The 23,864-nt window shown below is 41.1% G+C and overlaps 1 protein-coding gene across 4 annotated transcripts in view; it reads right to left on the bottom strand.

Annotated features, from left to right (window-relative positions):
- The window catches only part of LOC101162817 (fidgetin), a 49,583-nt gene extending 25,966 nt beyond the window's left edge, over positions 1-23,617 (bottom strand). The window contains exons 1-4 of one of the 4 annotated variants that reach the window (XM_078943031.1): positions 22,567-23,615; positions 14,131-22,423; positions 12,095-12,346; positions 11,440-11,476 (exon numbers count right to left, since the gene is read on the bottom strand). In XM_078943031.1, the coding sequence (XP_078799157.1) occupies positions 11,440-11,470 (31 nt within the window). In that variant the 5' untranslated portion in view covers positions 11,471-11,476; positions 12,095-12,346; positions 14,131-22,423; positions 22,567-23,615. Of the gene's footprint in view, positions 1-11,439; positions 11,477-11,635; positions 12,062-12,094; positions 13,491-14,130; positions 22,424-22,566 lie in introns of those variants that run through there. The other 3 variants (XM_078943044.1, XM_023965298.2, XM_078943023.1) reach the window with 3 other exon arrangements.
- Between the last annotated feature and the right edge of the window lie 247 nt (positions 23,618-23,864).

The raw sequence follows: 23,864 nt of genomic DNA, 5'->3' as shown, positions 1-23,864 counted from the left end.
TGATCTTGAAAGCGCGTCAAATGCTTGGTGTGTACGTAGCTTTATGCAACAAGAATCTGACAATGATTCTCCATTTTTACGACCTTTCCCACCACTTTTTTACTAACATATTCTCAACTATTAATGTTCATGTAAGAATATACATTCTGGAGGGAACCAAACTATTGCAAAGTATAACTAATCAAATATATTAATAGGTCAGATAAAATGTTCTAATAAGTAGATAAGATAATATTATGTTTAGGTGACTACTTTTATATTCTGATAGCAAATAAAAATCTGAGAATAATTATATTTATTGTGAACATATTTCCAAGTTGATTTTAATGCCAAGAAAAGACAGCTCATGGTCTATTTGTTCAAAAGCAAAAAGAAGAAAACAAAAAGAAAATTGAAGTAACCTACTGATAAGTTAAAATGAAAATTAATTGTATCTTTATACATTAAAGAAATGTGTACTTCTTTTTTTTTTTTTTTTGGGGGGGGGGGGGGGGGGGGCAAAAATTTAGGACTTCACTGTTCAAACCTAAGTTCACCAGATGGTGTAAATATATAAGATCAGAACATAAATTTTGTGTTCAGTCTAGTAAGCTATGTAACATCGAATAACATTTGATTTGTCCAACAATTTTTCAATGTTTGAATTTTTGTAGTCAACAATAAATATATCTTGTAATTACTGACATTTAAAAAATATTTCTAAGGTTTTTTTTTCTCATAAACATTTGACAATTTCAAGTAATTGAAGAGCTGTAACCAGCAAATTTGTTATGCACTATAGAAAGGATCCCTGAAAGTACAGTCTTAACCAGCAAACTTGTTATACATTTGAAACCGTTTAACATCAGAGAGAGCTGTCACTACAGGCAGGAAATAACACACACTCTTTGAACTACTGTAACTCTTCAATTAGCTTTGTTCCGATGTATTCTGAAGCCGGGAAGTACCGCTTTCCTCCATGTCAGCATCAGCTGGTTTAGGTTGATTGCGTAAACACTTCACTACTGCACAGTGACGCATATCAGAGCAAAGCTGCCCTTCTCGGCTTCAGCATCTGTGTGAATTGTAAATGGTTGAAGAGTTACAGTAATTCAAAGAGAGTCAGCACTGTCCCGGTATTCATTGGTTAATCAATAACAAAAATAAAATCTAAAATACACCAACATTTGGCGCCCTACGTATTGCCATTTGTGTCTTCTGTCATTGCTTTGTTTCGTGCAACTCACTGCAAAACCCCCACAAGGTTGTTCAAGATGTGCCTAGCGGTTATTTTGGGAGATGATTCATGATGCTAATTGCCTCAAGCCAGGGCTAACATGAAATTCTACACAGTTTTAAAACTCCTTATTAAATTTTGTAAAAAAAACAAACAAACTTACAGCTGAGTTTGACAGAATCTTTAATCTGTTGTTAGAAAAGGTAGAAAAGGCGCTATCCAAGTAGACGGCATTTACTTCAATAGAAGATCTGACAAATGGAGATATTCTTGGCAGAACACACCTACTTGCCAACTGAAGCCATTCGTGCCAAAATGGGTATTAATACTGTGCTCTCCTAAAATGGTATTTGCCACACAGAAACAAATGCTTTGACGTGTCTTCACCGACTTTCCATGGGCGTCCACTGGACCGTAAAGATTCTAGGTATACAATCAGATACGAACGTAACAGACCAGTGCAAGGAAGACAGAAAAGGATACAAAATATGAAAGAAATGAGCTGAGACAGACTCTGCAGGCCTGTATCAAGATGAATGTCATTCCACCACTGAGGTCCCATGGGGAAGATGAGTCAAGGATGAGGAGCGAAGAGTGGACAGAAAAAGCCCGAATTTCAGGCTGTGATAATTCCATTCTGGATGCTTCTACTCATCCCTTTCTTCTCTTTGTTTAACGTAATCCATCTTGGTAAAACAGTTTTTGAGCGGCAATAATGCCATGGCTCTTTTGGGACTCGTCAGCCCTCTGCACATCAACTGACAGACACTCATTCCATAGACAGTTTCATTTAGTAAACAATGTCATACTGCTGCAGATGCCCCGGTTCTTGTAAACATTTTGTACTAACAGCTGACCAGATGTGTCCTGGGGTTGCGCAGTCTCCTAGCAACAATAAAAAAAAAAAATGCTCGGGCACAACAGGAGAATATCACGTCTTAACTTGGATTTTTCAGTGTATGTCAGCCATGAAGCTCTTAAAAAAAAAAAAGTTGCTCCAGCCTGTCATTGAGCTCAGATTTACCCGTCTGTGTTTGGAATCCACCCAACCCCACCTCTTTGTCCTTGACCTAATCAAGGGTTTAGCTATCCACTCGTTGGGTTGTTGGTAGCTCCAAAAGTCTTTCTATCTTATCTGTCAATCAGCTGTACAGGAAATGAGACATACGCACACACGTGTGATGTTGCCAACAAGACACATCTGTCAACACACAGCCCGATTTCCATACTCTAGTTCAACTGGATAAATAGCTGTAGTTGTGCTTTTGATGAAAAAAATCCCAAAAAAATAGAAGACTTTTGCATTGTGTGGAAATGCAACAGGAAAAATGGCAAACTTCCATAAATCTACAAGCTCCTTATCATGAACGTGTTTGCTTTTCTTGTTTTAATGCATCATCTTCACATTATGGCCCCCCGTTTGCTCTGTCTGTCTCAAGCAAAAAAAGGCAATATGGAGAGAGAAGATGGATAGAGGCAGAAACAGAATGCTGAACAGATACACACACAGAGAAACAAAGACAAACACATGCAGTGATGGGGAGAGATAGGGAGGGATGCTGGATGTGCTTCCCGAGGGATCACTTACTCAGTATAGACACAGTACTGGAGGACGGAGCACAACAAGGGCTTCATTGGCCAAAATCTCTCCAGTTTGCACGCACACACAATCCCTCCAAGCAATATTCCTGCAAGCGCTCGTCCGCAGAGAATAACCGCATTGACTGAAGTGGAGATGAGGAAGCAGTGTAAGAGGATGATAGAATGAGGGCTGGAAGAAGAAAATAAAAGTGAAGGGGATCAGGAGAAAGCGAGAGGAGGAGTGTCCACCTGGCTGGTGTCCAGGGGAATTAAACAGTCTGTTTACCACTCTCAGCGCTCTGTTAGCCTAATGTACGGACATGTAGCCAATTGATTTGTGCACCAATAGACCTGTCCCACAGCTCAGGCAGATTACCTAGATCACTGGCTCTGCATTGAATACACATGGCTTCTCGTTGGCCCCCCACAGGCAGAAGAACGTGGATGTGGCAGGCATGCATGTACGGGTACATGTTCAGCTTACTTTCCAGGTGTTTAATGGCTGTTGACGGTTTCATAAAAATGTGGCGATTGTCATTTCCCATAAGGCAAGGGTTTAAAGCTCTGGAATATATGTACAGTATATGTTATAGACGACGCCACCCAAGTATGGTTTTGTCAAACACTTCAATTTTTTATGTATATCTAATAACAGGAAGCATGGCAAATGTTACTATGACCCTTTAGGCAGAACATTTGAGTTCTGGCTCCTTTTGGTTCAGATGAAGTTGCACATTGATGCTAGAAAGAAAGAAAAAAATCTTTGCATTTCAGGTAACAGATAGGTTTAAACAGTCCAGTTACAATTTAAGAGATCAGCAATAAATCGTTTTTGGAACAATACCATAGCTATAGCTTCAGAGATAAAGTCACCAGGTCAAAGATCAAGGCGGAGATTCCCCAGCACCTGTCTCCCTATCCACGTTGTCCAGCTTTATGAGAGGAACTCTAAGGTGTCTGGTCCTGGTAGGACACATCTTAAACCTTGTGCAATCCTAGGCACTTTAAAATTGGGAGTTGGGTCATCTAGACCCACTAGACAGTGCGCTGAATCTTTTTTCTTCAATGATTTGTGATCTTCACTGGTTTCCATGCATTACATGAAATTTTTCCACCTTTTTCATGGTAGGGAGAACACGTCAATGTAAAGGGGGGGTCATCTAAGATAGCGCAAAGGATACAGACATCTGTTGAAATGTGTCATCCATATTACCAACCCTCCCAAACAAGACAGTTTCAAGCGTACAGTAGCAGTGACTCTGCAACATGACCTTTAGGGTTAGACCTGCAACCCAACGAAGGAACCCATTTTTGTCTGCCTTTAAATGGTTTTTAGTCCCTACACAGAGTTCGTGGCTCTATACAATAAACCAGCCTGTAAATTGACAGCTTATCAGTGTGGCAGCAACTCCCAACCTGCTGTCAAGCTCCTACTTTTACCACACAAAACCAAACATTTTCTAACACAAAGAAGACAACCAACATTTGTCTGATTGGATATGATTGACATTATACTTAGATGTTCTCATTCTCATCATACCTTCTTTAATTTTGTGAACTGCTACAAACTTTAATACTATTTTAACAATGGAATGACATTCTCTCTCTAAAAAAAAAGAACAACTACACTGACTGAAATATAAAACCATTTTGAACTCATAAAAACTCAAAGAAAGTCCGATCATTAATGAATGGGAATTCTGACACCAGCATCCAGTGGTCTTTTAAGGAACTGCAATATTTGATGCTTTCTGGTTTGGAAACATTTGTGAATGGAAGTTCGGGTCTTTCAAAAATACAAGTATGGTTTCTGATTTTTATGAAGTATTTGAATTCCCTGTCTGACTGTTAGACCCTGTGCCAGACTGGGGACCGGCACAGGGAGACCCAGACTTGGGGCCCAATATAATGGATAGGCAGTAACGTGAAGGCTCCTGTGTCAAGCGATTTTTGTGTCAAGCTCTTGTTTTGGTTTGATGTATATTTTGTGTATTACAAAACATACAACTTTTTTTTTAATAACAATAAAGAAAAGCCTTTCAGTTGGCTTAATTTCAGGCTGGTGTAATGTAAAAAAGTAATAAAACAATAAATCCTTCTTAAATTTTGCAATAATTCACTTTCCCCACTGGTGTAACAAATGAGTTAAAACTGAGACTAGTGGCATCCCTAAAAAAAGTGTTCAAGTAGAACTACAAGTGAGAAACCTTTACATGTCACTTAAATAATTAACAATGTGCAGATCAATTTAAAAAAAGCACGATATTTATTAGATGTCAAATCAGATCATTCATTTTTAGCACATTATATTTTCCACAGGCTGATGATATTTGCAACTATTATGGCGTATATTGTGTAGATTTGGATTGAACGCTGCACCCGAAAAGGACAATGAAAGACCACACACGCTTAAAACTACAGTTATCCATGTGTACGACCGAATGGTGAGAATAATTCCACATTCTCCACACTTTTCACTCATGTCAGTGTCCCACTTGATAAGCATGAAAATCCATTTATCTACAAAGGAACTGTACGGTCTGTGTGGGACAATGTCTCTTTCATAGTGGCTTGCAGGCCCTTTTTTTTTTTTTTTTTTGGTCCACAAAGCCACCCAACTGACTCCACCACGTCTGTAATAGGCCACATGCATTTGATATGGACACATCAAGGGATCTATTCCGGTGGGTTTCGCCGCGCATCAAGAGTAGCAGGACTGCTTCACAGTGAAAGCAAGATGCTCTAAACATAAAAGAACAACGGCTGCAACGGCAGACGCAGCTAAAGCAAAGAGGAAAAAAAAAAAAAGAACAATCGCATTCGAGTGCCGTGTACGCTCTCCCTCATGGTCGCAACACGAGAAAGCCACAGAGAACGGGGGGGCCTGCTGTCCGGCTCCAGAGTTATTTTCGATGGCTCAAAGTTGAACTGAAGGACACCGATCTAGAATTAGACCTTCAAGAAGAAAGAGGAGGTGCAGCAGCCAGATTACAGATTACAAAGTGGGATTAAACGTACGGACTAATACAGCTCACCTACTGTCGTTCTCACGTTCAGCCCTTTGGATTATGCTTCAGACAAATTGCACAGACAGCAAAACTCGTGAGAAGAAGAAAAAAAAAAATCCCTGGAATTTTTCATTTAAGATCCATCCACAATATTTTGGCTCATCTAATCCATATTTGTGTAAATGAGATGCAGAAAGCTTAAACACACTAAAACCGCAGAGACTCTGGTATTAACAATGATGCTGCGTCTTAACCAGCCTCCGGCTTAATGCAACTAATGAATGAGAAAATGCTAGCAGGCTAACGGCACTAATTCTCCTTCACAGGCTATCATGTTGCAGCCCGGAGACGGATCAATACCATTTGCTCAACACACAGGAGGCCTGGGAATCTATAAAAGGGCTTTTATTGAGTAATTAAACACCCATTACTGTCCCGTGCAGCCAAACAATAAATTTGATCAGCCTCTCAGGCGCAGATCCAGCCGTGATTAATACTCAGTACATGCGTGACATAAAAAAGACCACAATGACATTTTGCTACGTCCCATTTTAGACCCTGTGTACCGAACACGGGACGGGAATGCAGCAGTTTGAAGGTTGTTTGGTGTCACCTTCCTTTGGGGTTTTACAGGTTTTGTGTTTGTTTTTAGAACTAACCATCCGACCCTCAAATAAACTCGCTTTTACCACTTTGGAAAATATTTCAACGGCTGCTTTGTGAAATCAATCACTTCAAACGCAAACGGGTTCAGGGACGCCCTTTCTTACGGGACAACAATTAAACAAAACCCAATAGATAAAAAGAATGTAGCACCAGCAGGCTGGACAGAATGTAATAAGGGTCAAAAAAACTGATTACATTTTTGACTCAATTCTACACTTTTTACATTTTTAAAAGAAAACGTTTCTTTTTCTGCTTATCAACTAGTTAAAATATTTAGCTTTTTTTTTTTTTCAAATCAATGACTCCTTAATCTACAGTATGTAGATACATATTTTTAGAATCAACATTTTATTCAATTTGTGAACTTTGAAAATTAATCCAAACAAAAGAGGATTAGTTGTGCAATAAAATATATAACCATCACTGTCTGGAAAATAATTTGTAACAAAACAAAAGTTAAAAAAAATTCGAATCGTGACTTCTTTTTTTTTTCATGCTAAAATTTTGTAATAGAGGTCCAAATTACCTGGAAACCTGACTTTAATCTCATTTTGGTCCAGTGATATTTGGCAGCAATAGCAGAGAGAAGTGAAAATGTAAGATATTTTACCAAAAATAATGCATCAAAACTTTTTCACTGCTATTCGCGTCTATAAGTTTGACACAAACGTACAAGGATTTGTATCGCTTGTGACAAAACCAACTGTTAAAGTGCTGCCGTATAACAGTCGTCTTAGCTTTTCTGAGTAAAAAAGCCAGAGATTTGTTTGATTTTTTTTTATTCTTGTCGAATTTCCCATTTCCCACATTTCTTTCCACACTTTCACAATTCACAAACCTGTCACAATCCCATCCTTGTTAGGGGGAATATTGAGCCTTGTTGAGCCCACAATATGGCATCTGGGTGATTCTCCTAAATATGAATGGCCCATTCAAGGGGCTCAATGCAGGCGCTTGGCAGTGGCCCCCTTCCCCCCCTCCCTCCTCCGTGCTCAAAACAATATTCCTCGCAGCAGTCTTGGCACTTTTCCTTGAAATCAACAAAAGAGGAACTTGAAACTGTCCCTGAAACCCTCAAAGCATTAAGCCTCTGTGAGATGCAAGTACTTGGCACAAGCAGAGCGATTTAACAACAATGGGCAAATCATACAGTGCTTTGTGAGATTTAGGGGATACAATAGCACTCCGTTTCCAAAGCACACATTAGTAAGCATGTCATTGGGACCCCCCGGGGGGATTTGAGCAGCCTAGAGGATTGTGTAGTGAAGAGGATAAATATATGTTACCGGGCAAGAAGATGGCTCTCTGCCAGCGCCTCCCTCCCTCAACATCTTGTGGGTTAGAGTGCGAGGCATACATTAATAGAATAATCCTGCAACCGCACAAACTTACCCACAAACTGAACCCATTTGGCTTTTAAAGTGTGTGCATCGCATGACATCCAAAAAAAAAAAAAAAAAGAAATCAATTTGCGACCATTGAGCAGAGCTCAGGCGCCGCCGACGAGCGGAGATTATCGCGAAAAACGGCTCCAGCCGAGCAAATGAAACGGGAAAAAGAAAGAGTTGATAAAAATGTTAGGCGCTTGCAGCCATGCTGACCTCGGAGCGCTAAACAAAAACCCAACAACGGACAAGCAGACACCCACTCAAAAGTCAATACCATGCGTGCCTCCTCTTCCTCTTGTATGGTTAATGCATGATGCCAGGTAGGGGAGACAGACGGAGAGTAGGATCTCATTATGCGCTGCGTGCTATCATTAGCCATCTACCACATGTGTCCATCCTGCCAGCGGAGTCACACAAGCAACATCCTAATGTTCTCGCCGGCTTCCTGTGGGGAAACTTGGCCAACACACACACACACACACACACACACCCAAGCATGCAACAACACAATCACATGTGTGCATACAAACACCCTCCTGCCCAAGCCAACTCGGATTTGTGGTTTAATTGACGTGGAAAAAGATGTTTAATTCCATCCTAATAAATATTTGATTTCACTGCAAACTAAATGTCTTTATAACTAGAATATAAAGTCCATTGTCTGGTTTTAGGCTATGAAAAAGGACACAAATACGCGGATTTACCTACTTTAAAAAAAAGTTATACATACTTGAGTAAACTAGTCTAGTAGTTACACTATCACTACCAAAAAAAAAAACTAAAGGGGTTTGCTTGTATTTGTTCAGAACCAAAAAAAGGGGCATATGAAAGAGTCATGCTAAGTGCCTCAAGCCCCTTGCTGAACAAAAGTGTTTACAGAGATTGAGAGTTCGCCGCAGCCCCTGCGCTGGAGCTGCAGTTGTGCTTGCAGTCGGGAGGCCACAGGAAGCCGGTGATGCTGCGCCACACGCCCAGCCACTCAGCATCCTTTGTGTCCGTCCGCCTGGCAGCCCTCCAAGCTCAAAAAAACACACAGAGATGGGCTCTCGCAGCCAAGCAGCCATTGTTGGATAAGGCGCGCGCACCCACCCAACAAAACGAAGAAAAATAAGGCAGAGTTTTGCCAAGTTCGTTTCCAAACGCTTGGCTAATCGAGACGTTCAAACTGAGCCAGGAGGTACGGAAGAGGAGGGGGGGTAAGAGGAAATGGAGGGGGCAGCAGACTGCCACCTCCTCTCTGAGGCTCTCCGCTCATCAGATCATGAAATAACCCAGCCAGATCCGGAAAGACGCAGTAGAGGCCAGTTTTTTCCTTCAAAAAATAGTCATATGAAGGAAAAAAAACTAAAGAGCTGCTGATGTTTAGACATTATTTCAAAAAAAAATTTTTCAAAACAAAAAAAATCTGTTTTACATCCCAATAAAGACGTTTTAAACCATCATTACTTTTTAATGACGTTTTCAGCATATTTGACACCTACACGAAGCTAAATGTGTTGATTTCTTCTGAAAAAACTGAAGCCAGGAAGGCCGCGGAGGAGCAAAACGGGTTTAGTAAAGCGAGGGGGGAGCCTGCTTAAAATGACGAAAAGATGGGAATGAAAGTCTAAAACATCCAAAGCTTTGATTTGATTAAAAGCAGAAGGGAAGAACACACATCGAGTTGAGTTTTAGAGGCAAAGGTGATGCTTTTAAGGGTGGATTTAGGGCGCAAACGAAGGCTTACACTGATACAGAATTTTAAGTTAATGTCCTATTATTTTTGCCAACTTCCTGTTGTAACTTCTGCATGAATTTGAAATGTGCAGGCGTGATTTTCGAATCCTCTTTGCGAGAAGCATCAGCAGGCGTCCGACTGATAACTCCAGAGTTTGTAGAAGAAGTTGGAAGACATAAAAAGGAAGGGGAGGGGGGGGGGACTTTGTCAAGAAAAAGAAACTGTCAGGACTAAAGATAAGCCCTCACCGGAGAGTAAAAAAAAAATTTTTAAAAATGCAGCCAGCGTGGAAGAGGGGGGGAGGCAGAGAGGATCACGGTGTCAAGGATTTTTCAAGAATTGGCGTCCGCTCATCTACGGAGGCAGCGGTCCCGCCGACAGCTGCTTGCCATCTCTGGGAAAAAGGACCTGGGACGAGTGAGGCTGGGCGTTGGGGTGGGGGGGAGGCGGGGGTGCTTGTCAGCGAGACGCACAAAGATCTGCACCGCAGTTAGCTGACACAAAGCCCGGCACCGTCTTCTGGGACGGACAGAGGAGGGAAAATAAGTGGACAAAGAGTGAAATAGATGAGTCGAGGCAGGCTGACGCACTGTCGAGCGGACGGGGAGGGGAGATGGAGGAGAGCGAAACAGACAGACAGCTCCAACGGGGGATTTGTTTTATTTGCATGCGCGGGGCTCCCGGGGGGTCCAGCTCCGCTCGGAGAGCACGGAAGACAACACTTAGCATATTTGCTAAAAGATGACAACCCCGCCGTTTGAAGACGCTGTCAGGATGAGGACGAAAGCGCGGCAGCAGACGCAGAAAAATGTCTTTGTCTGAAAAAGGACCACAGCATTTCTTGTGCTGGGAGTCCTGCGGGGCAGGCGGGATCCTCTGCTAAAACAGCTTTTAATGGTAAACATTACAGACTGATAGAAGGTGTCAGGATCATTTATTTATGCGGCCCCTCTGGGAGCGTCTCCGCCATCCTCGCCGCTCTCTGCTCATCCGAGGGTCCGGATTTGGAGAAATAAAGTAAAGAGGCACCTGTTTGGGAAGCACAGTCTCTCCTGGTTCTGTTATGTCTGCTCTCTCTGTCCCCATTAGCGAGTCTGCCGGAGACGCCAGTCGATACGTTTGGCGTATAATGAGAGGGATCATCACTGCTGTCACCGTTCCACCTGTGCGCAACTCCATCATCTCCACCTGAGCTCTTAGAAACCCTCCAGACGACCATGAGGGTCAGTCATAGCAGCGTAGAAGCCGTACGCAGAACATATATATAAATATATATATATATTTTTTTAGTTTCTTAAAGAAGGCCACGTAAGCAGGTTGCAACACGCGAGCAGAAGCAGGTGTGTGCGTGGCAAGGAGTAAGGTCAGAGGTCGAGTCCTCACTAATGGTTTCCACCAAAACGCCTTCAGATCCCTGCAACCCGGCTGATGCAGCCGCATGGACCATGTCCTCTAAACATCGGAAAGCTCGCGAACAAAGAGGCTGAAAGCCAAAACTCTCCGTCAAATTACAGAAAAAAATGTGATTACTTAATGACTTAATGTTGCGTCTTCCTCCTGTCAAACTCATGCAAAATATTTCTCTGCACACGTTCATCCCACCCGATAAAGTTGAGAATTTTAAAAGTAGAATGAACTGATTTTTATAGGAAGAATTGAATTAGAAAAAGATGCAAATGAAGCCGTCAATAATTTAAAAACATCATTATTTCAGGACTAATAAAAAGGTAAGCTAATAAAGATTAAAAAATAAAAAAACACACACACCAAAATAAAAAAAAGAAATGTTTTTGTTCCCTTTTGAGTATGAAATGACGCAAAAACATATAAGGGTCAAAAATAACAAAAAGAAAAGATTCTTACCATAGACGCTGCTGCTGCTGCTGCTGATCATGTCGTGCTGAAAGAGGAAGAGGAGATGAGAGGGGGTATTAATTTGGGGGAGGAGGAAGGTTTTCCTCTCAAACACAGGAGGAAAAAAAAAGCTTTAGATTACAAGATACTGTTTGGATTTCAGGGTTGGAGCTGCGCGTCTGAGCAACTCAATAGTCTAACCTACATGCATCTCATTAGAAAGTGGAGCCGAAAATCAACTGGTGCCGCTCCGTGACTGACTGCGGTCAGCCCGATCCTTGATTTGGAAATGGCAAATGAATCGAGGGGAACTTGTTGTAACGGCGCTGGCGCAGCCGCCGGCTGAACGCCTCAGTCTGCGCGCAAGTTGGATTTATTTATTTTTTTACGCTCACAACGCAAAGCCGAAAATCCTGCAGTTGGGTCTCCCTCTGCAACAACTGAGCAGCGGCGCAGGTGCGCGGCTTGCTGTCAGATTACCGCAAACACCGCAGCTTCTGCGGCGGTCCAACCATCGGGACAAAACTTATCAAACCGCAAAGGGACGCGCGCGTTTTTTTTCCGCCCCCAGAAACGGCGTCTGCTCTGACCGCTACGACTACTATCTGCAGACGCAGCGGATACGCGCACTGCCCCCCCCCCCCCCCCCCCCCCCCCACCTTACCTGGATGTTTCTTCCCCCTCTCTTCTTTCTTTCAGGTTGACCTCTCCCGTGGGGGGGTTAGGGTCGCATCGATCCCGGAGAGGAGCTGTGCCGATGAACGCGCGGTGGAGGTTAAGCCGGGCTGGCGCGCAGCTGAAAGCATCCCAAGTTTACGCAGGAAGCTCTGACCGCAGCCTCTGCCATGTTGGAATTTCACCAGCCCGAACAGCTGCTTCTTGCAATGACCAGTGCGCTGCCCACTGCGCATGCGCTCTGTGCGAGGCGATGTGTGTGCGCGCGTGAGTGTGTGGGGGGAGAGAGGGAGAAAATTCAAATTACTGCCTGTAAGGTTATTATGAGCGACCGGTTTGAGCGGTTAGATGGTAACATGACGGAGGAACGGATTTGAAAGGCGAAGGCTGGAGGAGAGAGGGGGTGACAGGGGCGGCTTTAGTGTTTCTGTGGCTCCAGGCAAACATAGGCCCCACAAACACACTTCAACACTGTTTCCCCCTCCAAAATTAAATATATACTTAAAAAAAATAAAGACAAAAAACGGAACAAAGTTTATGCCCAAACCAAACTTTTGCTTTAATACACTTGCACTTTTTTTTACATCAAAGAGACGTTTTCCCTGCATAGCTAAATGAAGTATCTGCTGCTTTGAATAAAAAAAAAAACCTTGTTGACTTAATGTAAATGGATGCAGAGTTGGATTCACATCACTAAAATACCTTATTATTATTCTTTTTTTTGTAAAACTAAAATACTGTGATCCCTCACTTTATCCATCAAATATTTTCTATGCCATTTTGCATCCTTTTTTTTTAAATTAATTTAAAAAATTGTTAACACTGCACCCTACATCCTGATTGGTTGTAGACCTTGTCAATTAGTCTCCTCCATGCCGTGTCTCCAATACAGAATGTGTTCAGTTTACTAAATTAATATAAACCTTCGATCGCGATAAGATCCTTATTTTCATTTTAATAAACCAGACTTATTTTGCTGTGAAGGTTTAAGCTTCGAGAGTTTAATCAAGAGAGAAAAGGGTTAAAATGTTCATGTATGTCTGAGAAAAGTTTAGAAAGCGTGTAGTGAGGGATTTTACAGTCTTCAAAAAAAAAAAACAGCTGTAAATCTACTTTGTGAATTTTACCTACCGAGGGTTAATTTTAGCACGTAACTTTGGGGATAAAAGAGGGTTTTAACAACTTAAGAAATCTGTTTTATTAAAAACCAAACTGCAACAGCTAATGTATTGGTCAATATCCAGAAGATGTTCATTAACAGCTCAAATTATATGTATAAAGTTATTTAAAAAAAATAAAAAAGTGGCCTCCTTGAACATACAGTAGTCGTTCCTCAGAACTAATAAATTAGAGAAAAAAATAACGCTGACATGAATCAATAGACACTCTTGGGCAGACAGACGATGAAATGTGAGTTTTACTGTTAAAGTAGCAAAATAAAGGGGGTTGTTTGGTCTGCTTTAAGCTTCAGTTAGATACGGGAAGACCTGCTTAAAGTACTAAGCTTTTACAGTTGGGGACTTAGGTTGTCCACGACACGTCAAAGCCAGGATGGAACGTATGGATCAACTTGTGACCTCTAGGTCAGATCTGGTCCAATAGAGAGCTTTTTAACTGAGCCAGAATGTGCCAAAAAAGTCCAGATTATCTTCTGCTATTTGGAGGGTTCACTCTGAGTCTTCGTGTGTCAAAACCCAACTTGGTGGTGAAACTGCTGACCAAATGAAGGCCAATGTCAATTATTTGTTTGGTTCTCACAGTTACAGGAACTTGTCATACAATATTTTATAGTCTTCTAGCCCCTCTGCTAAAATAACTCCTTAAAAAAGGGGGAAAAAATCTTCTATCTAGACTTCTTTTGGAATCTTTTGGCTCCACAAATGCTTAATAAGTCACTTCCACTCAACTGAATATATCAAATTAACAAATAAAGATTATATGCTTTTTTTTTGGGTCAACGGTGCATGAAGTTCAGGCGGCGATGTAGGATCATTCAAAAGTCGTCACACAAACTTGAACACTCACCTCCCAGTCGACAAGAGCATCCGTGGGCGCCCGGAGCCAGTCCTGCAGAACGGAGCGGCGGCGAATATTTCCCAGAGATAATTATGGCAGGCAATATGGAATTAGCAATCGAGGCTCTAATTAGAATGGAAATGTCCCAGTTAGGGCTTTATCAAAGCATCAGCAGGGAGAGCAGGTTTAAACAAGATATCAAAGACGGAGGAGCTGTCAGTTCATTGGTCCCAGTAACACCCCCATCATGGCACGTGGAGAGAAAAAAAAAGCAGAAGAAAAGAGTTGTAGGTGTGCTGAATTTGAAATAAAAAAAAGAGCAGATTTATCTATTTAACCACCTTATAAAAAAGTGGACAAAGCTGTAAAGTTAGGAATTAAAATCCACGGAAAGTCCTGTCCTGGTGGCTTCATAAAGATCCACAAAAGAGTGATAAATATTTGCTGGGGTGTGAAATATGAATGTTGCGATGATTGTAGTTTTGAAAGTGGGAGAAACCCCCGGCCTTTGTGCCGCTCCGGCATTAGCGAGCTCTTGCATCTCTGCTTTCTGTACCAAAATGCAGCATTCAAGTGTGTTTGATATGCAGCATCGCTGCTAGAAACAAAAACAAAAAAAGGCTCCCGCACAGGTAAAAAAAGTGCAAATAACGTGTGTGTGTGTGTGTGTGTGTAAAATATTAGCTGCAACATAAATCTAAATAGATTTTAACTCATTAGCCGTGTAATGATGTAAGTCTGCCACTAATGAGCTTAAGCTCTTAATTGAATAAGATGGAGGGAGGGTGTTGCAGGTACACACATCTACTGTACAGCCTTATGGTCACTTATTACCCAGATTTGGTGGTTTAATTTGATCAAACAGCATCTTTGCTAAATTTTATTTATAGTAAAAGTAAATCTTTCTTTTTACAGCAAAAAGCCTAAATCTAATTCTGTAAAATTGACTTTTACAGTGGAGAACCCTCAAAAAAAGTGGCTAAAAATTAAAATGGTGAATGTTTTCATTTTCCCCTCTCCCCTTCCATACTTAAAAAAACAAACAAACAAACATCCAAATCTCATTTGTGTTTCATAAAATCACAGCTCTAAGTGGAATACAAGAGGCGTTCTTTCATAGTGGGTGGAAAACAAAGCGCCTAATCCCCAAACGTCACACTAATCAAACCTGGACTGCAGACGCACCGTGTTCCATAGAAGAGGGGGAAAACGTGCCTTTGATGTCGCCTCGTCTCATTCTCTGTTTTTCTTCATCTTTTTTTTTCTTCTTCTTTTTAATTCAAATAATTATCGGCACTTAACCTGCCGCGTCTGCCAACATGCGAGAATGCCAGAATCCATTTGGATAAAAAAAGGGAAAGCTTATGGGATAAAATGTCTTTTCCCTGCCTTATATTTGAAATAGACAGGGTTCCCTTGGTAATACAGGCAATGAAAATGATGATATCCAATTTCATAGTGCCTTCTATCAAATATACCCTGATGTAAACAAAGCCCCAGTGAATGGGGGACAATAGAGGAGGAATCTCAAAGCCAGGAAATCCGCTGGGAGGAAAAAAGGAGAGATTAGAAAAGCCCAGACAGTGTTTCCAGTGGCTCAGATAAAGAATAATGTAAGAAAATAGAAGAGGGGATGAGTCGTTGCTGCTCAGAGCCTCGAGTGTGGCCAATCCTCTTTTATGAGCCCAGACTAGCGCCCTGATGGGACACGCCGCAGATCTGAGCAGAGCCTATTGAGCATAAGCTGCTAAATTTGGCAGTGAAAGGAATGTGATTTACGGTGAGCTCCAGCGGGCCGGCGGAGGACGCACACACACACACACACACACCTGAGAGCAGGGAAAAAACCACACACACACCGACAATAACTCGCTTGCTCTGTTCCCGCCTCTGGCTCTCTGCCTCGCTCTGCCCGGCACGCTCGCAACGCCACTCATGCAGCTCAGCAGCTCTGACTTTGACAAATAACCGGGAAGTCCTGGTGTTGGCTTAAAAACTCCAACTTGCTCGGCTGCAGTTCTGCATTCCTCCTGCTTTAATGGCTGTGGAAGTGGCTGTGGAGGTAATCTGTCAGTGATTGATTGGAGTCAGATCCTTCCTCGCGTCTGAAGGCCGCAGGCCTGCTACTGCTGCTGCAGACGCAGAGATGACTCAGAGCGGGAGCAAATGCGCATCTCTGAGCGGAAACGCTCACCTGTTGATCAGGATAGGAGGGTTTTTATGCTGCAAATACAACTATTTACTAAAGTTGACTAAAGGTGCTTAACAAGGCCTGTTTCTAGTGTTTAGATTTCCTTAACGGAATAATCCCTATAAATTTACAGTAAAATGAAAAAACATCAAAGTAAATTGACATTTCATTTCTAGCTTGATGGAAACCCAGTTTTTAAACTCTGTAAATAGGAAACCCAAAACTGTGAGGAGATGAACAGTAATATTATGTTTTTGTTTAGGAAATAATCTCTCCATCGTCTCCTCGCAAAGATGGATGATCCAATAAAGGAGCATTGCAGGTGTTTTTCTCCAAGCGCTCATTCTGTTGTTGTTGTGATCATGGAGGCTAAACGGTTTCGCTTGTTGCTCTCAGGTTTTTGCCTCTCCACGATTCCTTGCTGTGGATTTACAAACGTACCTTTCCCAGTTTTTTTTTGTTGTTGTTTACAATTTGGCATTTTTTCAGCTTTGAGATCAGCAAATCAAACGTTCATCAGTCAAACACGAAGGGCTTCTTTCTTCCTGTTGCTTTTACTGACAAATCTTTTTTTGCCAAAGGGAAAAACAGTTTCCAAGAGTAAAAGGACTGACTAAAAACATTTATCTATTGATTGCAATCAATGTGGACTTGCAGGATAAGTTATCGTTTAGATAAGTTTAACATTAAATTTCTCTCAATGCTCATTCTGGTACTTTTGCGATGAAGAGAAGCTTCATTAAGGCAAATTTGTGGTTTATTTTTAGTAATCAAATGTCTTTTTATTACAAAGTTACGGAATGAATCCATATTCATTCAAATGTTATAACATTTCAAAATGGAATTTAGGTCAAGGTGAAGTGAAAGAACTCAGGAATTTTCGCAGTGATCCTAAAATCTAAAGCTAATATCTGTGCCGTTTTGTGATGATTGTGATGTGTGGTATCTCTTTGGACTATTGGTGGCTACATAGGAGCTGCTTTGACACAGCTCTTTCCAAAAAATCTCGAAGGTTTTCTAAAAAGGAAAATTTCCCTTGAATATTACTGGAGAATTGAAAATTGATCAATTCATAGAATGACCTTGGTTTAAAAAAAAAAACAATCCAAGGCACGTCAGGTTTCTCTAACAGTTCTTAAGTTAGTTTCTAAGTAGAAAATTGCGCAAAATGTGGGTCAGCTTTGTAAGAGTTTGGTGACCCATTAACCCTTATGGTATCCTAGGCACTTAAACGTTGGGAGTTGGGTCATCTAGACCCACTAGACAGTGCGCTGAACCTTTTTTTTCAATGATTTGTGAACCTCACTGGTGTCCATGGATTACATGAAATCTTTCCACCTTTATCCACCTGTGTCATGGTAGAGATAACACGCCAATGTAAGGGTGGGGTCATCTAAGATAGCACAAGGGATAAACAAAATAGTCCCTTACAGGGGCCAAAAGCAAGACGCTGACATGCCAGGTACACAACTATCATGCAGGTGATGAGTGTTGGGGGGGGGATCTTTCACTCAAAATGCCACAACGTGGGCAGATTTTGTGCAGGTCAGGGTCAGATTCGAAATGTAAACTTTCCATCTACTGTCAAAGGGTTCCCAGTGGTCTTTTTTATTATGATCATGTAATTTTTATCATGTGGTTTTCTATAGGACATAGTTTGTGCAGAGCACCATGAGTTCATGAGAAATCCGCCTTCGAGTTGTGGGCAGGGCCGTTTGCGTGGAAGTAAGCCTCTGCTGAAATCCCATCGACCCTTTGTTTACAACTTCTCCCGCTTGCTCACGGCTCCTCATAACTCCACGCTAACTTTAGCGGAGCAATAAAAATGGTGAGCAATATTAGATCTAATCGAACTGAACAATTTTGAGCCAGACGACAGATTGGATGAGGAAAACAAAGACGGACATGGATCTATTTGTCTGCAAGTGGAGGCTATAGAATGGAGCGGAGTCGGGAAACTCCGGGAAACAGCATTTTTTCATCAGCTCCTGTTTCATGACGATTTGAATTAAGAAGGGAACGACCCTGGGAGTATTTCGGGCAGACAACTTTAGCAGTGCGTTTACCTGGTTACTCCTCCCTGTGGGCGGTTCAGTCTAATCAACTCACCTGTTCAGCGTTCTACTTAACTTCCAGGTGTGCGGTCCAATCCTCTTCTTCCATTTCCGCGAGCTCTGCGTTCAACACCCCACCCTCCACCCCAGCTTCCACCTGTGAGCTCCGTTAAGGGTAGTTTAATACCCAAAGTTTTCTACGGAGATCTTTGTTTTATATATCTGAACGGAGCCTTATGCCAAACAAAAAGAAATATGGAATAAATCTTCTTTACTGCATGAGTTGCTTGACTGAAATACTCAGAAATGCAGTTTTAAACATCATATATGTCATCCATGAGAAGAATGTCACTGGCTGCTCCAAAATTTGTCAGAATTTTCTTTCTACCACCTGCATTGTAGTTGCAACTAAGTGTGATGGCCTTACATGCACTAAAATTCACATGCGTTTAATTGAAGAATGCCAAATGGTTCTCTGTTGTATCTAATCAGTTAAAATTGAGTTCCAAACAACAAAAAGTTGTGTCAAGCTTGTTTTTTTTCCGTTTTTTTACTGTGATAGGAAATATTAGATGTTATTCCGAATGCTTACATTGATGCAGTTTATTCTTAACTGGTAAAAGTTGTTTCCTTTTTTCAATAACAAACTTAAAATCAACATGTTTTTTTCCCATTTACGCTCCAAATGTATTCAGATCTCAGTGTGTGCCTGTTTTACAATCGACGCCAAACGATGCCACTTTGAGTCCAATGTGGGTAACGATGTTGGCGCTTTGACATTTGTGCCCAAATTCATTTGGGGATAATGCTGGATTGAGATTAGTTCAAGACAGATTTGAGACATCGCAATAACTGACTATTTTAAGAAAAAGAAACAAGGCACATGGTTACCGAATTACCAAATTCTTCAAAATATTCTTTAGACTTCTTCATGGCTGCTGCTTGGAATTGCAGCTCAGATGTCACCAATGAAAGTCTGACAGTAAAAAGCAAAGTGTTATTGTCAGATACTGCCACTTTGGTTTTTAGAAATATATATATATATTTATAAAAAATATCCAGCAGGGGTGAAAAGCAGTCATTTAATGTGTCTGCATGTCCACAAATCTAACACAAGAAGAAAACAAATTGTGTTTGTTCAATCTGACAGTGAAGCCTGGTGGTAAAAATAAAGAAACAAATTAAGATTGTTTCAAGTTCGGCACAGTCTCTTAAAAAAGTGACTCTTTATTTGCGCATTTGTAAACACTCTACCAAACTTTGAAGATGAATCATTTGGAAATAAAAAAAAGACCTGCTGTCCAAAAGAATCATAAATAGCAAGTATTTCAAAGTTGCAGTGGGTGCAGACAATTCTGACAAATGTGAAAACATCCAAATTCCTAAAAAAAAAAAAAAAAAAAAAAAAAAAAAAAAAAAAAAAAAATCAAACAATTTTAGTGTTCCATTTGTGGATGAGACAAAAGCCTTCTTCTGTCACAGTGGGCTCCGAGTTGAAAGCCCACAACAGATTTGCGGCATTCATTACGGAGCAGAGACTAATGACAACACGTCGTGTCACCTGTGACATTAGCCAGGACTGATCCGAAAGCCAGCGCCGCGTGGTCATAAATAACTGTTTCCCTCTGGATGCATCTGTCACATCCACAAAGTCTCTCTGCAGCTAAAAGGCCATATTGTCCTCCTTTATGGCTGCACAGATTCAATCAATTGTTATATTTCACACACAGAAAATGGATTAGTCCGCTGATGATTACGTCCTCAATGATGTCATCGTCAGTTTTCAGACTGAGTGGAAGCCTGTTTTTGAATTTTACATATTGAAATATATTGGTTGTGCCGTAATCTAAGTAAGATAATCTTTTATATTCCATGACCTACTTTTAACTTTACATTAAAGTGTATTTTTTTCCCCCTGCAGTTTAAAGATAACTATTCAGCTCGCAACAGAACTGACAACACTATAGAATTCAATCAGAGCCTGTTCATAATGATAGTCATTACAAAAATAATGAAATAAAAAGTAATAATGCCATCCTCGCTTGCATTCATTCATTCTTCTCGTAAATCTCCATGGTGATCTCAGTTCTTTTTTTTTGTTTTTTTTTCACCAACTCTTGGTTCTGGCTGCTTTAATCACATTGTTTATGGTAAACCAAGCGTGGTGTGCTCGCTCCGTGCGTGGACTCGTTTAATTAACCACCGGAGAGGTGGAGTCGAGCCGACAGTGGTGGAGCGACGCGTCCTGCAGTGGCGAGTGCGGGGTTATTGTCGCCGACTGGTCCGGCCTTTAACGTCTTTTTTTCCCCCCGAAAGCCTCCCCATGCAGAAGAGCCGCGGCTAATGTGAAGCAACGTGTGACAATCAGGAGTGATATAATTATCATTAGAGACATCTCACCAGGGTTGTGGAACAGCAGATTATGCATGCTGGGATTAAATCATAAATCAGTGGCTGCATAACTCTATTACAGCCTCATCGTTGAAGGCAGTCATTTACGAGAGGCACGTTATTTTCACTAACTGCATTTTCAATTTAAATGTTTTCCTTGTGTTTTTTATGTACTTTGGAGGGTTGCTGGGGATGCACTCACATGAGGCACCTTTTTCACCTTGCCTAGCTTTGGAATTAAAAAATAAATTAATAAATTCCCCTAAAAATAAAAGCTAGCTGGGGGAGGTGACAAATGTGCTGCTTGGATGTGACAGATCCTTGTCTGAGTAGAAATGTAGTGAGCGCGCTCAGAACCCACTGTCTCTTCCTGAGCTTTCATTTGCATGAGTGTGGGACTTTTCCCAGCTCGCTGAACCATGTCCTTGAGGTTTACTCTTTTGATTCAATAGCGCTCCACATGGACGGACTCAATCAGATACCTCAAACTCAGTGAAGGGTGATGCTCAATGGAGCTGAAGTTACACTAAATCAGCGCTTCAGTCAAAAAAAAAAAAAAAAAAAAAAAAAGGGTCGCCTTGTTCTCAGACAGTGTTTATATGTAAAGACCAGGCAAAAACTGGAACTTTAGGGAGGTAAATAATTCAGTTTTTACTTGACGTGAAACTAGTGGCAATAATTGTGCTTCATTGCTGTCACTGACATGTAAAAGTACTTGATCCCAGTGAATAAACAACATACTCATGTGTGGCTTTTTTACCTCAGAACTTGCTGATGTTGAGGATGTGGTACATGAGTGGAAAATTTGACAATCAGCACTTTAAAAGATGACAAACTGTGATCTGTTTTTTGCTTTATTTTGCCTTTCAAAAGCTGATCCAATTTTGTGGGTTTATTGAAATGTTCCTGACAAGCTTTGATCAACACAGCACAGACATCCACAGCCAATGCTCCCTTCCCTGTTTCACCGCTCTGCTTACAGCAGATGGCTTAAAGGAATTCAGGGACTCTACCCATCTCTTCCAAAAGGTTGTGGCTCTTTCCAAGTCGATGTTTACATGTCTTTAAACTATAAAGTGTAACCACACAAAAAGAAGGAAAAGATTTCTATTTTTGAGATGAAAAAGAAAAACACTTCAGTGATAAGGAAAAAAGAATCTGTAGAAAACAAGTTAGAACGGTGTGAAGATGCTGTTGAAACCTTTTTAGTTTATATTCACAATAAACATATTGTATAAATTGTATAAATATATTTAGTTTAAAACATTCACAATAAATATATTGAATTAGCAGCTACGAAAAAGTAGGCTGCCATACATTATTCATTTAATGCAAAGGGTTAAATTTTCAGGATGGGATGGGAAAATAAAGCTGTTAAATTTGATTGACTATGATTTCTTTTGATGGAAATGAGAAGCCGTACATCACTGCTGCGACCGTCAAACACATGGGTGGTAACATCATGCAGCGGAACTGATGGACCTAAGGCACTTAACAAAATACGCACCATCATAAAACCATGAAAATTATGTCACTTTATGAAAGCCAGCTCCAGCTAACCTGAGTTCGGTTTGTGTTTGTTCTGGCTCTTCTCCAGACCCCCTCCTCCCAATCGGTCATGTTTGTCTTTTAGGGTCATCTCCAAGCTGGCCGTTTTAGGGAGGTGCTGTGAAGATTTGATAAAAGTTCAGTGTTAAAAGAAAAATACGGAACTTCACATTAATTTTGCATTTGCGTAATGTTTAGTTGACTGTTTAAATTCCCTTTTAACCCTTTAACACTGGAGCTTTAGCGTTGGAATTATCGTACCTCTTTATCCGTTTGCGCAATTAACGCAATTCCAACAGATTCTGAAGCGGAGAAGAGCAGCTTTGCAGTGATTTGCAACACTTTAATCGATGGTCACAACTGCCTTCACGGGTGGATACGGGCTGTCTGCGGGCGAAAACTGGGCAAACCTTTACAGGGCATGCAGGTGGCCTGAACAAAACATCAAGGTTGTGGTGAAACACAGAAGTTTACAATTAAATGCACAATGACTGGCGGCTAATAATGATGTCATCGAGTGATTGTAACGTCCAACTTTGAAGACACTATTTTTCCATATCTTTCCGCTGGGATGGCTAAATGTAGGAGTAGGGAGAAGCCGAAAGGGTTGATAAAGGCCCAAGAACCCAAAATTTACAAGTAAGAAAAAAAAAAGGATGTGACTAACGGTTAGACATATTGTTCTGCTTTTCCAAACACAAGCAGGTTCTGAACAGAAACTTCCAAGACCTGACCAGAGAAGTTGAAATAGCCAATAGGTTTGCACCCTGACAAACCATTACTCTTTGAATACCTTGAAGGTAATGAAGTTGGGCCAGAGAAGAGTGAAGATGGAAAACTCTGCTGTTGGGGTGCACTGAGCCATTGCAAATTTCAGTTTGAACCCATAACACTGTGGCCATGTGACAAATGATAGCAAACACAGAGCCTGAGCCATTTAAGGGAAGATTATAGTCAGATGGACTCCAACTGAAAACCTGCAACCCCTCCTTTTCTTTTTTTTTGAGGTTTTCAATGTTCATGTTTCCAATTACTTTCCCCGCCTCTCACCACAGTCTATTTGTATTTCTGCAACAGGCGATCAAGCTGCCTTCAAGGATAATTTCATTTCATCTCACCCAGATGTACTTTTATATCTAGCCATAAATTACATTTTAGCAATCAACTGAAAAGAGTTGGTGCAAAATAAAGTCCACTGCTTTGAAAGTTTTCTCTAAAGATGAACAGCACAGAAAGCTGACCATCAGCTCTGTTTTGTGAGTGTGGATGAAAATAATTGCAGTTAAAGAAAGCTTGGATTAAAAAGAGGTTTTTATGTGTAAATATTCTGTGGATCAATACAGTTAGTTCTATCAGACTCAGAATGATTAACACCAGAGGATTTTTTATACACAATCATCTGGGCAGTCTTCTGTGGAGAAACTGTGGAGAAGGGGCAGACCTAGTCAGAAAAGAACTTGGCAGATGATAGGATAAACCAACTGTCTATCACTGTTTACTATCGGATGACTTCTTAAGTAAGTCATCTGCATTTGGTTCGATAAAATCACAGTCTCCAG

Source organism: Oryzias latipes, chromosome 2, assembly GCF_053564925.1.
Source record: "Oryzias latipes strain Hd-rR chromosome 2, Olatipes_Hd-rR_3.1".
Taxonomy (NCBI): domain Eukaryota; kingdom Metazoa; phylum Chordata; class Actinopteri; order Beloniformes; family Adrianichthyidae; genus Oryzias; species Oryzias latipes.
This window is presented reverse-complemented; position numbering and strand designations above follow the sequence as displayed.